General features: G+C 30.9%; 2 protein-coding genes across 4 annotated transcripts; one reads left to right on the top strand and one right to left on the bottom strand.

Annotated features, from left to right (window-relative positions):
- Positions 1 to 1,614: 1,614 nt before the first annotated feature.
- On the bottom strand, positions 1,615 to 12,373 carry LOC110998862 (zinc finger protein 431). The gene is made up of 15 exons (XM_045633181.1): positions 12,111 to 12,373; positions 11,657 to 11,773; positions 11,343 to 11,474; positions 10,581 to 10,712; positions 10,062 to 10,169; positions 9,798 to 9,926; positions 9,228 to 9,356; positions 7,875 to 7,963; positions 7,089 to 7,211; positions 6,197 to 6,310; positions 5,206 to 5,350; positions 4,773 to 4,831; positions 3,697 to 3,913; positions 3,056 to 3,178; positions 1,615 to 1,670 (listed from the first exon to the last, which is right to left on the bottom strand). The coding sequence occupies exons 1-15, from the start codon at positions 12,213 to 12,215 to the stop codon at positions 1,665 to 1,667; spliced, it is 1,728 nt and encodes a 575-aa protein (XP_045489137.1). The 5' UTR covers positions 12,216 to 12,373; the 3' UTR covers positions 1,615 to 1,664.
- Positions 12,374 to 12,666: 293 nt separating this feature from the next.
- On the top strand, positions 12,667 to 14,552 carry LOC110998859 (RE1-silencing transcription factor B). 3 transcript variants are annotated; one of them, XM_045633265.1, is made up of 4 exons: positions 12,667 to 12,858; positions 12,988 to 13,115; positions 13,221 to 13,393; positions 13,797 to 14,552. In XM_045633265.1, exons 2-4 carry the CDS (start codon positions 13,096 to 13,098, stop codon positions 14,312 to 14,314), a joined length of 711 nt encoding a protein of 236 aa, XP_045489221.1. In that variant the 5' UTR covers positions 12,667 to 12,858; positions 12,988 to 13,095; the 3' UTR covers positions 14,315 to 14,552. The 3 variants fall into 3 exon arrangements, with proteins under 3 accessions (XP_045489221.1, XP_022123346.2, XP_022123347.2); XM_022267654.2 differs by lacking the exon at positions 12,988 to 13,115 and having other exon boundaries at positions 12,667 to 12,987; XM_022267655.2 differs by lacking the exon at positions 12,667 to 12,858 and having other exon boundaries at positions 12,979 to 13,115.
- Positions 14,553 to 14,797: the final 245 nt, after the last annotated feature.

Here is a 14,797-nt window from a genome sequence, read left to right as displayed (position 1 = left end):
CTAAAACCACTATTGATTCTGTTTATGTTATATGTACTGTTTATAGATTTAATTTGAAAGTAATAGACAGTAGTATTTGATAAAACATTCCAAGGTTCTTTAAAGTTAAAAAAAAGCTTTCAAAATATGTGTATCCATCCGTCACATAATTTCAATGTTAAATATCTCTTCCTTTATGCAATTTTTACTAAACAAAACCTTTCAGTGTTGCCTTTTGTTAATTGTATCAACAAAACAACATTGAAAATAACTTTGATGTAAAATGTATTGTTCATATAAATGTTTCCTGATAATTTTGTTAGTTATTTGAAATACAAATTCAAATTGTTTAATAAGAATTATTATTAATTTCAATATTTATATGGACAAATTGAATAAAGAATCTCTTTCAGATAATGATGATTAAAGAGTGGTTGTTAATAGCATTAATACAATAAAAAAAAATAAACATTACAATTATGGTAGCAAATTAATTCCTCATTCCAATATATTATTTATAAACTGTTTATCAATACTTTCAAGCGACCAATCAACATTTTTATTGTAGCTTTGCAAATCGGTATTTTATGAAAACGCCACAATATGGTCCGGCGGTCAAATCAGATTTAGGATATAGAGTTTATGATTCTCTTGAAATGAGGACATTAGTGAGTGATGCTTTTTTTTAAAATATGAGGGTATTATTAATAGGTTTTACATTATGTAATGTAATTTAAAGTAAAAATTCTTTTATCTGAATCAGTGTTCACAACCTGAAGCCAGGCACCTATCGTACCAGGGACGAAAAATTATCGTACGTGGATAAAAATTATCGTACAAGTCAGGAAAATGGATAAAATACTTTTAAAAATCATACGAAACGTGACAATAATATGTTGTAAATGATTTATTCATAGTTTAAATCTTGTAAACTTGTTTTTTTAATTGAAAAAATAATAGTTCAAATTAAATATTCGACGTTTGGCAAGACCTGAGCTGGGAGTGGACGAGGGCACTTCGAGTGTGATGGACGTGCCTACATTTCGAATTTATAATTCGAATTGATTAACAGTAACAACCAATGAAAGGATTGCGCCATGAAGCAACAGCATATGATCCTAGTAAAACATTGAGCCAATATATGGCTATACTAAAAACTGTAATTATTATTGGGCTATCTGTGTCATTATTAAACTTTTCATGAGCACGGAAATTATCGTACAATCTGCGTACGATAGCCGCGTACCATCGTACATCGTACGTAGCTTTGAAATTATCGTACATGTACGATAATTATCGTACGGTTGTGAACACTGCATCTGATTGCAAATACTAGTGTGTATGATAGATTTATTTGCAGCTTGCACCATTTCTTTCAGTGTTACTATTAATTATAACAAATTATTGTCAATTACCAAATTTTAAATCATGTAATCTATATTTTAAATTATATAGACGAATTACTTTTTTATGTATTTAAATCAAAATTTTGAATGTAGTTAAAATTAATTCGTAAACGGAAGAATTATATAATGTACTAAAGCCAAAGACAATTTAATAAAAAATGAATACATTTCATAATGATTACAAAGTTTTTAGTGTTGTTAGTGGTAAGAGACAAGAGAAAAACAAGTTGTCATAGAAGATTTTATTTTTATATAAAATTATTGTTCCTTTATCTACCATCATTTCTGAAACAATAAAAGTCCATTGTTATTAATTTTTTTAATTTAAAACCTTAAATATATTATTAATAAATACATACAAATTTTCTAAATTCAATGCCAGGTAGCGAACGCAGAAGCTGTTTTGTATTATATTTAACATAGAAAAAATTATGATTTGAATCACTAAACACCATTTCTTACTCCGAGATTTAATATAGACGAACGTACGAATAAAGACCTAGTAAACATATTAAAATTGCGTGTCAAGTCATATAAGCCTCAAAAATTTACTTGGAAAATAAATAACCTTTTCACGGTAATATTACGTTACCGGAAACTTCGAAGGACCAAAAAAGAATCAAGAGGTCATCTTGTCTATGAACAGTGCCAGACATTGTCTTATATATAATAATTGGAAGTCTTTACTTTATAGAACAGGGGGCAAACCGGCAGGAGGCTCACCCGATGTTAAGTGATACATATAGATAATATATTATATGATATTTATATTATATGATTCCTATATTATATGTATCATATAAATATAGGAACTACTGGTTCGAATCGAAATTGTTTGTACTGGATTTATCGAAAAAGGATTCACGTCGAACGATTTTTTTTTCTTTTAAAGGATATAGCTCAACCGATGTTAAGTGATACCGCCGCCCCTAGACACTCAATATCAGAGGACTCATGAGTGCGTTGCCGCCCCTTTAAGAATTGGAACGCTATTTTCTTGAAGAACCCTAAGTCGATTCGGTTCAGAAATACTTCTGAAGCAGCTGGTTCAATGAAATGCAAAAACTGCCTTAAAAAATGTTCAAACCTGGAACGACGGAAGTCGAGGTGATACAGGTGTATCTGTTAAAGGTGCTTTTATCCTAAGTGTACTTATAAAAGCGACGCAATTATTATATTATTAACTAGATGAACTGGCAAACGTCGTTTTGCCATGTTTATCATTTATGGTTATTGTGCCTCACTCGACATAGATAAGTATAGTGTGTCGTGTCGTCGTTTTGTAGATATTTATAAGATCTACAATTACTTAGAACATTCTATGGTTCTATTTTTAATAGTTTAGGCAGGGTACGCAAAATAAGTAACTTTTTTGGTTGATTTTTTACACCTTGTGTCCGAAAAACCCTAATAACTTACCCCTATTTTTGTTCAAAATTAAATAAAGCATATATTACTCGTGGCTAGTGTAGCTTTCGAATGGTGAAAAAATTTTTTTAATCGGTCCAGTAGTTTATGAGCCTATTCATTACAATCAAACAAACAAAGTTATCCTCTTCATAATATTAGTGTAGATTATGACGACTTAGAGAGAACTTTGTAAATCTAAGTCATAGAAAATGTTGGAACCGGAATAATTTTTAATGTACTTGTTACTGTAATAACAGTACCTTATGCTTAGCGGCATGATGCGCTCGCAGCGATGCCTGTTGAGTGAAAGCCTCTCCACACACGCATTTATAGGGACGTTCGCCTGTGTGTACACGGCTATGGACCTTCAGGCCGGATTTGCGCTGAAAAGTGATGTTGTGTGTGATTTTTCCCTCGACATTGTATGTAATAAAAATGAAAAACACTTATTTGAGGAACTGATTTGTGTGTGGTCGATGTTTATTAATGAAATCATGAAAAAAGTCGTGGATATGCCGCAGCCAACTAGTTTAAATAGCCATTTATGATATTATTTGCAATTAACATCCTAGCCTTTTAACTAAACGGCGTCATTTAACTAGCGGCCAAAGCTAAATGGCTCCGACAGATACACAACAGATGTTTTAAGAAAGTTTTATAATTTCTTGCAAAGTAAAAAATTCAACTCTGATGCGGCTGTCAAAAGCGCCTTCAAAGATTTTATTATTGAAGGAATCAGAACTAACTATAAGATGACAAAAGAGCATAGAGATTAATGAAATACATAAAATATTATTTTGTTACTTCCTTACAAAACGTCAATTTCAAATGTAAGGATCTAATATAATCTGTGCTCACTTTTAGTGTCTATGACCAACAACATTTTACGGGAAGTACTTACAGTAAAAACCTTACAACAAACACCGCACTGATATTCTGTACTGCTCTCGCTAACCGGATGTGCTCTTCTAACATGTAGTCTGAGAGCTTCCGGCCCACTATACACTTTACTACATTGATCACAATGTGAGGTTTTAGGCAAATTATGAATACTTGTCTCATGATGATCCAACCTTGCTTTTGTAAGGAATTTTTCGGCACATAGCTTGCAGTCATATCTAGAAGAAAATAAGAGATAGAAACACACATTTCTGTGTTTACTTAACATACATTTTGCCTCGAGCCCAGGACCTGCCATATAATATGCCATGTTAATCATACTTGTTCTAGAAAGCAAACATCCAGGGCCGGATTTAGAGGTCTGGACGCCTCGGGCCAACAAAAGAATGAAGACCCCTGATTATTATCCAAATAAAATATACAATTTTCTTCAGTCTAGTTTTTTAATCAATCTTAGTATATATATTTCTTGTGTGCGTGTGTATGTGACTGAACTCCTAAACGACTGGACCAATTTTGATGAAATTTTTTGTGTGTGTTCGTGGAGATTCGAGAATGGTTTAGATTCACAATTTTGTCCGCTGGACAATGTTTTTTTTAATTAATTAGTAGTTGTTGATTTTGGAATGTTTTACATTGGATCCGACAGACAGCGCTACCATCGCACTGTCAAATTTTAAATAATATTCGAATTTTAATTTTAGTCTGTCCCGAAATTTAAAAAAAGTTTTGTTATCATTGTGTTATATCGTGTGTGACCATGTGCTGGATCGTTAGATATTGTCATAACATTTGAATAATAATTTTCATCAAAATGGCTTATTAAAAATTGAAATTTTGAAATTAAAGACGTGTAGACAGGACAACGTCTGTCGGATCCGCTAGTAATATATAAAAGTTGTTTATTAGTCGAAATAAAAAAAAATATTGGAAACGGATTCTATTGTAGAGGTCCCGGGGCTCCTCTTTCCGGCCCTGCTGACATATTATCTTAGTATATAACTATATAGGGTTCGAATGTCCGACCTAACATAGAGAGTTTGATTTTAATATATTTACAAACACATAAAAACTTACTTATAATGTGATGGATCCGTGTGCTTCTTACTTCTTTTAAAATGTTGTTTTAAAGCCTCCTGTAAAATGGTAAGTAGAAAAAAATAGTAATGTAAAAATGACGGTACCCACTAAAGACCGAACTAATCAGTTAAGTAACTGTTAGATGTAGAATTAGTAATTATTATTAATACAAGTTGTTTGCGCTAAATCGGCGTCAGTCACTTTTCATACAGTTTTTACTTTTCACACACTTTAAACATTTCATATAACTTATAATTTCACACACTAAACATTCACACAGTTTTACTTTTCACACACTTTAAAATTTTCATATAGCTTATAATTTTACACGCTAAACATTCACATAGTTTATACATTTCACACACTTAAAAAAATAACTTTTTTTTAAAGTTCTTTATATACTTTTTGTACATGTGTGTGTATTACTTACCATAGATGTAAATTTAATATCACATTCGACGCAGTAAAAATCTTTATCAATATGAACGGAGCGAATATGTTTTTCTAATAATGACTTGAAAATAAACGTTCGTTTGCACGTATCACACGAGAATCGTTTTTTAACGTCGTGCCGGCTGTAAATAATACATGTATTAAGTAAAAACTGGGTTTATTGATTTCATCACCCTAAGTCTGTAAGTTTCAGCAGCAATGTTATTTTTTTATGTTACAGGAGGCAGACGAGCAGGAGGCTCACCTGATGTTAAGTGATACCGCCGCCCATGGACACTCGCACTGCCAGAAGGCTCACAAGCGCATTGCCTTTTAAGAATCGGTACGCTCTTTTCTTGAAGGACCCTAAGTCGAATTGGTTCGGATATACTTCAGTCGGCAGCTGGTTCCACATTGTGGTGGTGCGTGGCAGAAATTGTCTTAAGAATCGCTAATATCCGTAACGCTGATGTCGCAACCTTCTAACCGCCAAAATACATATAAATATATGCACATATCTTATATCTTTAAACGAGCAATTCTTGTATGTATATATATATATATATATATAATTGGAATTTCGGGACCGGCTCCAACGATTTTCATGAAATTTAGTATACTGGGGGTTTCGCGGGCGATAAATCGATTATCGATTCGCTAGGAATAAATAATAGAAAATAACAAAAAGGTGGTGTTTGAGTAGTCCCAATTTAAACTGAAAAATGTATCTTCCAGAATAATAATACTGTTTTTTGTTTAAATTGCTTTAACGACACAACAACACGAAAGCAATTCAGCATATATATTCTATACTGTTCATATTTCATCATTCTATTAGTATCTAAACTTAAACATAATTTCCAAAAAAACACAATTTATAAAAAAATAAAAATACCGAGCAAAGCTTCGGCCATCCAGGTACTATCTATAATCTATATCATATGTAAACGGCCGTATTTTAATTAAAAGGGGGTCTCTATGGTACGTACGTAGTGTGCACGCGCAACGTCTCCTTGCTCTTAAAACCCCTCCCACACTCGTGACACGTATGACTGTCACTATCTGAATGCGTTCTTGCGTGACGTTGGATCACTGTACGTTTACTAAAAAAACATATACTTAGGGCCTGTTTCACAATGTCCGGATAAGTTCCAAATAAGCTATTTGTAACTTATTGGTAGGATAAATAGTATTTTGGCGTTTCACGACTGTCAGATAGCGCTATTTGTCATGAAATTCGAAGTATCTTATTTGGAACTTTTATCTTTCGAATAATTTATGTGTTGCATAGCTATTTGGCACTTTATCCATACATTGTGAAACAGGCCCTTAATGTGTTAACAAATGATATATATGTGTCGCATCCAACTGGCTTTAACGGCTAATTAAGTCAACTATCTACTTCGCTGTGACATATCTATTTCTCTAATGTACTCATATCTTAAAAACTGCTACACCGATTTTCATGAAATTTGGAGTAAAACATTCATTTTCTAAATTTGTAACAATAACGCAACGATCAACATCTTGTTTCCAAGTCGGTTAAAACTAGGTTTATCTTCGAAGAATCTTTGGTCCTGTGCAACGACAACGTTTGTTGTATTCGCTTCAATGAACTTTATTAAATCGTCCAATTCATAAAGTGCGTGCATGATGAACGAAAGACGGTGCTTACTGAACTCACAACCCGGTTCCAAGAGACCGATGAAGAGAAGAAGAGAGAGATGGTGAGATGGAGTTGTCAAGGACCTCGAAACAATAGGATCACTGGAGGAGTGTCTAGACATGGGAAGGATAGATGGCGAAGTATACTTGAGTGTACAAGAGGTTATATGTTGTTGATGATGATGATGAAAATAAGGTTTAGGCAGGGTTACTGACTTGGTTGTAAAATCACACTCGTTACACTTATATGCCGGTATGTCTTCTGTGTGATCTAACATATAGTGCTCCAATATGTGTTGACGAGACAGACGGACGATCCCACATATTTTGCATTTGTATCTGTAATATATGATTAAAATATACTATACAGTTTAGACATTAAAACTTCAAAAAGTACTGAGAAACTGAATAGAGAGAAAAAAGTTTTGATACCATATAACAATCTTAGCCAAGCAATTACATCACTGTTTGTTCAAAAAATAACCATAAGTGCGGGTAGGTGTTGAAACTTTTGTACATACCCTATATAATAATTTTTTTGAATTTGCAACTGAGATGTTACACTGTTTCGCGGAATTAAAAATATATCTATCAGGCAAGGGAAAAATCTTGTCAATGTCAAATCAAATCAATCAAAAATCATTTATTCATGTAGGTAATACAATGTACACTTATGAACGTAAAAAAATATTTTCTGCCAATTCTTAAATCAAGAACGTAGAACGGAAGAGAATAAACTCTCCGCCACTCTTTTTAATCGCCAAGCTTTTTCTTTTACACAAGGAGCTGCAACCATTACACCATGTTCCACATGACATCTTAAGTAATTAATAATAATAAAATAAATTAAAAACAAAGATTTGTCCTCTATCGTTTATAAGTACCAGAACATTAGAAAATAAACAATGCAATATCGAAACTACAACCCGAGGCACGCTCTCATATGCCAAAAAAACGTATTTGACAAACATAAGTAATACTTAGTGTTAAATACAGACTTACTTAGTTGTATGTGATTTCATATGCCCCCTTAAGGAGACCGCACTCGGACAATATTGAGTACAAATATTACATTTGAAAGAGCCATTTTTCTGAAATACAAATATTTATTGTTCTAAGAAAAAATATATTTGAGCTATCCATTAATAATTTTATCAGAGCTAACCTAGGTAGCATTACGCACTCGTGAGCCCTCTAGCATCGAGAGTGACCATGGGCGGCGGTATCACTTAACATCAGGTGAGCCTCCTGCCCGTTTGCCCCCTGTTCTATAAAAAAAAATAGGTGGACGCTTCTTGATCGACACCAAGAAGCGTTTTGGTCACAGCTCTCCGATATCCAGATTAAGCATTCTGATAAACACGGAAAAATCCGATAAAACGGTCTGGATATCCTTAGTTGCTCCCCTCACACTTTAAAATCGATTTTTGTTTAGTTTTTTGTAATGTTTATTTTGTTTAATAATTGTTTTGATTGATATTTGTTTGTGCTCTAAATGAATGTCACGTTTGCCTCTAAGTGCTTGTCACATTAAAAATTGTATTTTGTGTTTGTTTTTACCAATGTATCAGTATGCCGAGCGTTGGCCAACTTTATCAATAAAAAAATTAAAAAAAAAAGTATGAAGAGCTGACCGCAATCCTCCAGTAGTGGAAAGAAGAAGTAGAACAAAGAAATGTTGTTGTATTCTAGATCTATGAAAAGCATGTTTTAACATGGGCAATTCGTCGGAACTCGAAAACATGATATTATTTTTCTGCCACAAAACTACGTCAAATCTTGTGTAAAGGGAATCTTTAAGATATTGAAGTTCTACAAATAAATCTCTTATCTGATATTATAGAACGTACTGCATTTTTAATGTTTGTTTGTATTTTTAACAATTTATAATAATCAAACTAAAAATTCCTGGACTGATAAAAAATACTTTTATTACCTACTTCAATGATTAAATTCACTTACGCTGCGAATTTAAATATATATATATATATATTATAGGTCTCTAAACCTGTGGCCATAGGTCAGGTCAGAATATGATAAATGCAATTTCATTACATCACAGAACAAGCAATGAAATTATTAAGAAATCTGAAGGCACTATTAAAATATGAAACATTCGATATATAAATGTCATACTGAGCAAAAATGTACTTATGTATGACCACAGATATATATTCGTTGTAACGTAAAATCTGTATAATGATTAGAAATGAATTTAAGAATGTGTGTGTTTGTGTGTATAAGTAAAGAAGTAAGACACTATAAAAACTAAGTAAACTTTAATGATAAGAAAAATATATCTACAATAATGTATATTTTAATTCAATATAATTGATAAATATAAAAATATCTTACCGGCGAATGTTTCTCCAAATGCGTACTCAACACATCTTCGAAATTAAAGTATTTGACGCATAATTCGCATTTGTATGGCGCACCTTTGTATTTATCAGTCTGTCTGTTTTTTTCCATTTCTTGTTGGACCTGATAAAATTTAGTTGTTTTTTATCCTAGAATACTCAAAATCTACGCTACTAGGCTATCTATCCTAAGCTACTCTTTGGATTCGAGACATGGCATCCTCACAATGTTTTTTTGTTTTTTTTTTTATATGGCAACACGCTGTTTTTCTTCACCGTATACGTCACGGATAGTTTCGTACATATTTGGTGGGCAAGTTGTCGTAGGCTGACATATAGTTGTCGCAAATATTAAATTAGATTTAACTTAGTCCTAACCGTCCTACGACAACTGTCGTGTTGTTGGTGAGATATTCCGATGCGTTACAAGGGAAATGAATTACGTGTTATTGGATAGTTTAAAAGCGATTAATTTTTTTTAAATAAAGGAATTTTGAATTTCCGGTACCACACAATTGTGATTAATTGTAATGGTATGTTATGTATAGTTATATAAAACACTCACTTGCTCCTTAGTCAATTTAATCACTGTATACTCATCGGTCTCCCGAACCATTCTAGATGAGAATCCCGCGGGTATTGCATCAACTACACTTTTCCTACTATTTTTACAGGATTTTTTGTCCTTTGTTTCCTTAAATATATAACACATTAAATAATGCTCGTAAAACAGAACCATATGGCTATGCGGTGACATTGTTTTAAATAATTCAAATAACTAATAAAATAAATTAATCTCAGTATTAGGTTAAAGAAAATAAAAATTTACCTTTACATCAATGGGGTCTTTATCGTTCAAATCTTTAAAATTTATGGAATTTTGGAAAACAACTATCTCCTCTTTAACACTTGGTGAGACATCATTATTTGTAAAATCCTAAAATAAACATTTTTACCATAAACATGGTAGATATTAAATCCACATATAATATTTTATTAAAAATATATCTAAAGATTGAGGGTACTTGATACAAGCATAAAAAAACATAATGAAAATACTAAATTAATTTTTAGCTGCAAGACCCTGACTCTTATATAATTACAATGAAAACAGTTTACAACAACATCATTTAGAACAACATATGGGTTTATAAATTAGGTCCTTACAACCACATAATATGTAACATTCCCTTCGATATTGTTATAACAGATTTTGACTATATTCCCAATGATGACTGAACTTATGCTTATATGGAAAATTAGTCTTTATCCTAAATCCAATTTTTTACTATTAAGCTGTGTCATTGAGTTGATGTTAGAACATACATATACATATGTAAACACTTACCTCATCATCGAAATAAGTCATTGTAAAATCTTCATCGTTTTCATCTTTGATTGCTGAAGAATCTCCAATGTAATCATATTTAATTTGCGATGTAGATAAATTGTATACATGTTCAACACTACGCAGATTATTCTAAATAAATAAATAATATTAAATCTGTGTTTTTAAATCAACTTATTTATAGAACAATGTTATTACAGACAATTTTTGGGCTTGATTTAATAAATACAATGAACATAATATACCACCTAGGGAAATTGATAGTTAAATCAAATAATGTAACAATATTTGTAATTTATTTAATTTACCTCAACCTTAAAACATTGTAAATTTTGTGGTGCTAGTTTGCATTTTACAATGCTTCAAAAAATATTTTATTTTAGATATTAAATCCACATAAAATTAGTTGATTATAAATTAAACTAAAGATGGAGGGTACTTGATACAAGCATAAAAAACATAAAATAACATTTAAGTCAATGTTTAACTCAAGAGCCTGATGCTTATATAATTATAATCAAAACAGTTTATGACAACATCATTCAGAACAAATTCTATGTATAAGGTACTTAACAACCACATAATATGTAGTACCTTTGAGGTTCATAAAACAGATTTTGACTGTATTCCTAAAGGCTGAAATGACTGAAATTATGCCTATGTGGGTCATTAATATTTATCCTAAATCCATAATTTAATTATTAAAGTGTGATATAAAATAGATGTGAGAAATATCTTAAATATACATATATAAACACTCACCTCATCATCAAAATAAGACATTGTAAAATCTTTACTGGTTTCATCTTTAATTGCTGATGAATCTCCAATGTAATCATATTTAATTTGTGATGTGGATAAATTGTATACATGTTCAACACTAGGCAGATTATTCTAAAAATATAAATAACATAATGTGTTTTTAAATCAACTTATTTATAAAACAATGTTATGTTTAAGATACAACCTTCTTGAAATGAGCTTAATTTAATTAATACAACAAATAGCATCTCTAGGAAAATTGGTAATGAAATCAAATTAATGTATCAAAATATTTACAATTTATTTTAACTTACCTCAACTATAGAACATTTTAAATATTCTTGTGCTACTTGGCATTGCTTCAAAAAATTGCTGATTTTTCGCAGCATGTGATAGCAAAGAAAGCAGATACATAATTTTATTTCTTCAGTCTATAAGAAAGCATTAAATTAAAAACTGAAAAATATGTCAACAAACAATCAAATGTTTTACCAAAACACTAAACACAGGCTAATCACCTGTGTGCCTGTAAATAAACATACCAGCTCCTTGCTTGTATCTTAACAAGGTAGTTGTAATCTGCTGTACACGAGCAGTTGCTTGTTTAGAAAACCTACTTAACTTGGAGTAACCCAATGTAACCTTACAATATATTATAGACCTAGAATACTATAGACCCCTTCTTGAAATCTTGAAACCTATTAACTTTATGATATAAAGATACTAACAGAAAGGGCATGATTACCCTTATATGTAAGAGTTATTTACCGTTAACAACAAAGTTCTAAAAAGATTTTCGTCTTCTTTGTGCACAGGTTTTAGGCACTCGCTTCTTTGCAGACATGTTTGACAAAGACCTGTAGCTTGCTCCATAATACTTTTTAGGGGTAGAAATCTATCATATACTACTATATTTGTAGTATGTAACCTAGTAAGTTCATAATTGCAGGCAGTACAAATATAACCGCTTAATTAGAAAACATTATACCCAATTGTTTATTTACATTATAATCAAAACTAACGCCTTCCGTATGACTGACGCACAGTGACAGTGACAACTACTATATACACTTCACAGAATCTTAAATATTTAATCATCACAGAATACCAAACCCATGACTTATGTTTTAAGAAGTTCAAAATATATCCTATTTGTATTTTTTTTCAAATTGTAACTTATTTAATTTTGAGTTTTGAAGTTTTATTTATTTCGATGTAAGTTTTAAAAGGTTCATTTTCAGTCCATATTAACAGAGTTTTGTTTTCTTACTTATTATTTCTTAAACATTAGTCAACTGTCATTCATATTAAAATTCAAAACGGAAGAAAAGTAAACAAACAATAAATATTAATTTTTAGTTTATACGTTGGAGGGGACCGTTGTAGCTATTACTTACAATGCTACGTTTTATTAAGATTTATTTATTGATTAAATTTTAACATAAAGTAATTTTTAAACCTGAGAGACATCGAACTTGAAACAGCTGATTCTAATAATTGTTACTTTTCAGTTTTGGTAAATCTGATATTAATTAGATAAAACTATGAGTGACCCACCAGTATTCATAGATGTTTCCACTGGTATTTATGATACATTAGATACAAATAATGAAATAAAAATTAAGGAAGAAGTTAATGTTTCCAGGTGACTGTTATTTCTTTAGTTACAAACAGGAGAACTTGTTTTCTAGTAGTAAAGTATAAGAAACTACAACAATATTATATCTAAACATGTGGAGTAGTCTTGTGAACTATGAAATTGAATCTCTTATGGTAATTAATTCATTGGTAGTTACCATTAACATGTTATAATGTACTTCATTTAGTGATGAGTGTTACTATTTTTATAAAAAATAATCTTTGAAATATTATTTTCAGTCCTAAACCTGAGATTGATGACTTACTAACAGTCAAGAGTAATAAATTTAAATGTCCAGAATGTAACTATTTGTCTAGAAAACAGGAATTAGTAGACAGACATATATTGAAGGTGCATAGAGGAGAAAATCCATTTCAGTGTTTCATGTGTGATTATACAACATCTAATAAAGGTACAGGTTTTGTCAAGTTTGTCTTATTGTGTTAACACTGTGATTAAAAGAGAGATGAGTCATTTAATAGTTATTTATTTTTTATGAAAATAGAAATAATGTACCTACATATGTGATTCAATTTACTTCCAATAATTCAAAAAGCTGTTCATGTTTAAGTTAAGTTATTTAAAAATTTGCTTTTCTATTTACATAATAGATCTTTAAACAGAAAGTATAGGTAATTGTAGAATAAATTAAACAAATAATTTAAGTGATTTTTTTATTAATACTTTGATTTAAGTGATTAATATATTTATATTATTACTGAAAACTAATAACAACAATAATAAACATAGATTACTCATTCTATTAGTAGTTGTAACATTTAAGATTTATTTAAAAGTTTAATTTCATTTTTCAGGAAATTTTGCAGAACATATCCGCAGACATGAAGGCAAAAAGCCCTTTAAATGCTCATACTGTCCCCACAGAAATGTCTCCAAGAAAAACCTAAAGAAACATGAATTAATACATCGTCCAGACAATCCTTTAAAATGCCCTCATTGTGACTACATTTCCAAACATCAAAGAGAATTCGGATCACACTCTAGAAAATTCCATTCCACGCAAAATGGAGTTTTGACATGTGTCAAATGTCAAACAACGTTTGACGACCAGGACAGCTTGACAGATCACGTCAAATCGCAACTGACATGTGAGAAGTGTACATTTGTGGCGTGCGATGCGGGTGTTTTAGAAAAGCATTTGATTAACCATAGACAGAAGAGGATTGAGAAAAAGAAAAGTTTATGGACTTGTAGTATCTGTAGTTGGTCATCATGTAAACATCCTAAAATATTGTTGCATCTTATACATCATCCTAATCAAGAAGTGAATGGTATTGATATTAGTATTCTGCAGAAACATGGTATTATGTAATATCCGAAAAACTGAATACAAGACATTATTAAATGCCCATGCAACTTCTCCAATACAAAAATTGTGAATTGTGTTCTGGGGTACTCGATTGACTCGGATGTTAAATGAATTCTGCGCCTTCTTAAGATCTCATGTCATTTTCACACGTGTATATTATGTAACATATTTTCATAAGAATCTGATCGACCTTATTGTAACGTGTATAATAAGAGCAAAAATAAAATATGATAAATATAAAGTCTACTATTTCAATTTTGTCCTAGACAGTCCTAGTGTAATGGGTTACCAGCCCCTTTTTAGGGCTTTACGAAAGTTTTGTACAATATTATATCAGTATAATAATTATATATTATTATTATATTAACATATTATTACATATTATAATTCGAACAATATACAGGTGTCTCAAAAGTCGACGTCAAGTTGAAATTTTATTATAATTAATATTCTTAAATTCTTCAAAGTAATTAATATGCACTAATA

Source organism: Pieris rapae, chromosome 22 (genome assembly GCF_905147795.1).
Source record: "Pieris rapae chromosome 22, ilPieRapa1.1, whole genome shotgun sequence".
Classification (NCBI taxonomy): domain Eukaryota; kingdom Metazoa; phylum Arthropoda; class Insecta; order Lepidoptera; family Pieridae; genus Pieris; species Pieris rapae.
The sequence above is the reverse complement of the archived record's forward strand: the minus strand, read 5'-3'. Positions and strand labels throughout refer to the sequence as shown.

Bases quoted from the DNA above. Each gene is read 5' to 3' on its own strand.
- LOC110998862 (XM_045633181.1), bottom strand. From the start codon at position 12,215: ATGGAGCAAGCTACAGGTCTTTGTCAAACATGTCTGCAAAGAAGCGAG. The intron at 11,774-12,110 runs GTAAATAACTCT...GCTTTCTTATAG, and splicing joins TTAGAACTTTGTTGTTAACG to ACTGAAGAAATAAAATTATG. The intron at 7,212-7,874 runs GTAAGTCTGTAT...CATATATTACAG, and splicing joins ATGAAATCACATACAACTAA to ATACAAATGCAAAATATGTG.
- LOC110998859 (XM_022267654.2), top strand. From the start codon at position 12,887: ATGAGTGACCCACCAGTATTCATAGATGTTTCCACTGGTATTTATGAT. The intron at 12,988-13,220 runs GTGACTGTTATT...TATTATTTTCAG, and splicing joins GAAGAAGTTAATGTTTCCAG to TCCTAAACCTGAGATTGATG. The intron at 13,394-13,796 runs GTACAGGTTTTG...TTCATTTTTCAG, and splicing joins TTATACAACATCTAATAAAG to GAAATTTTGCAGAACATATC.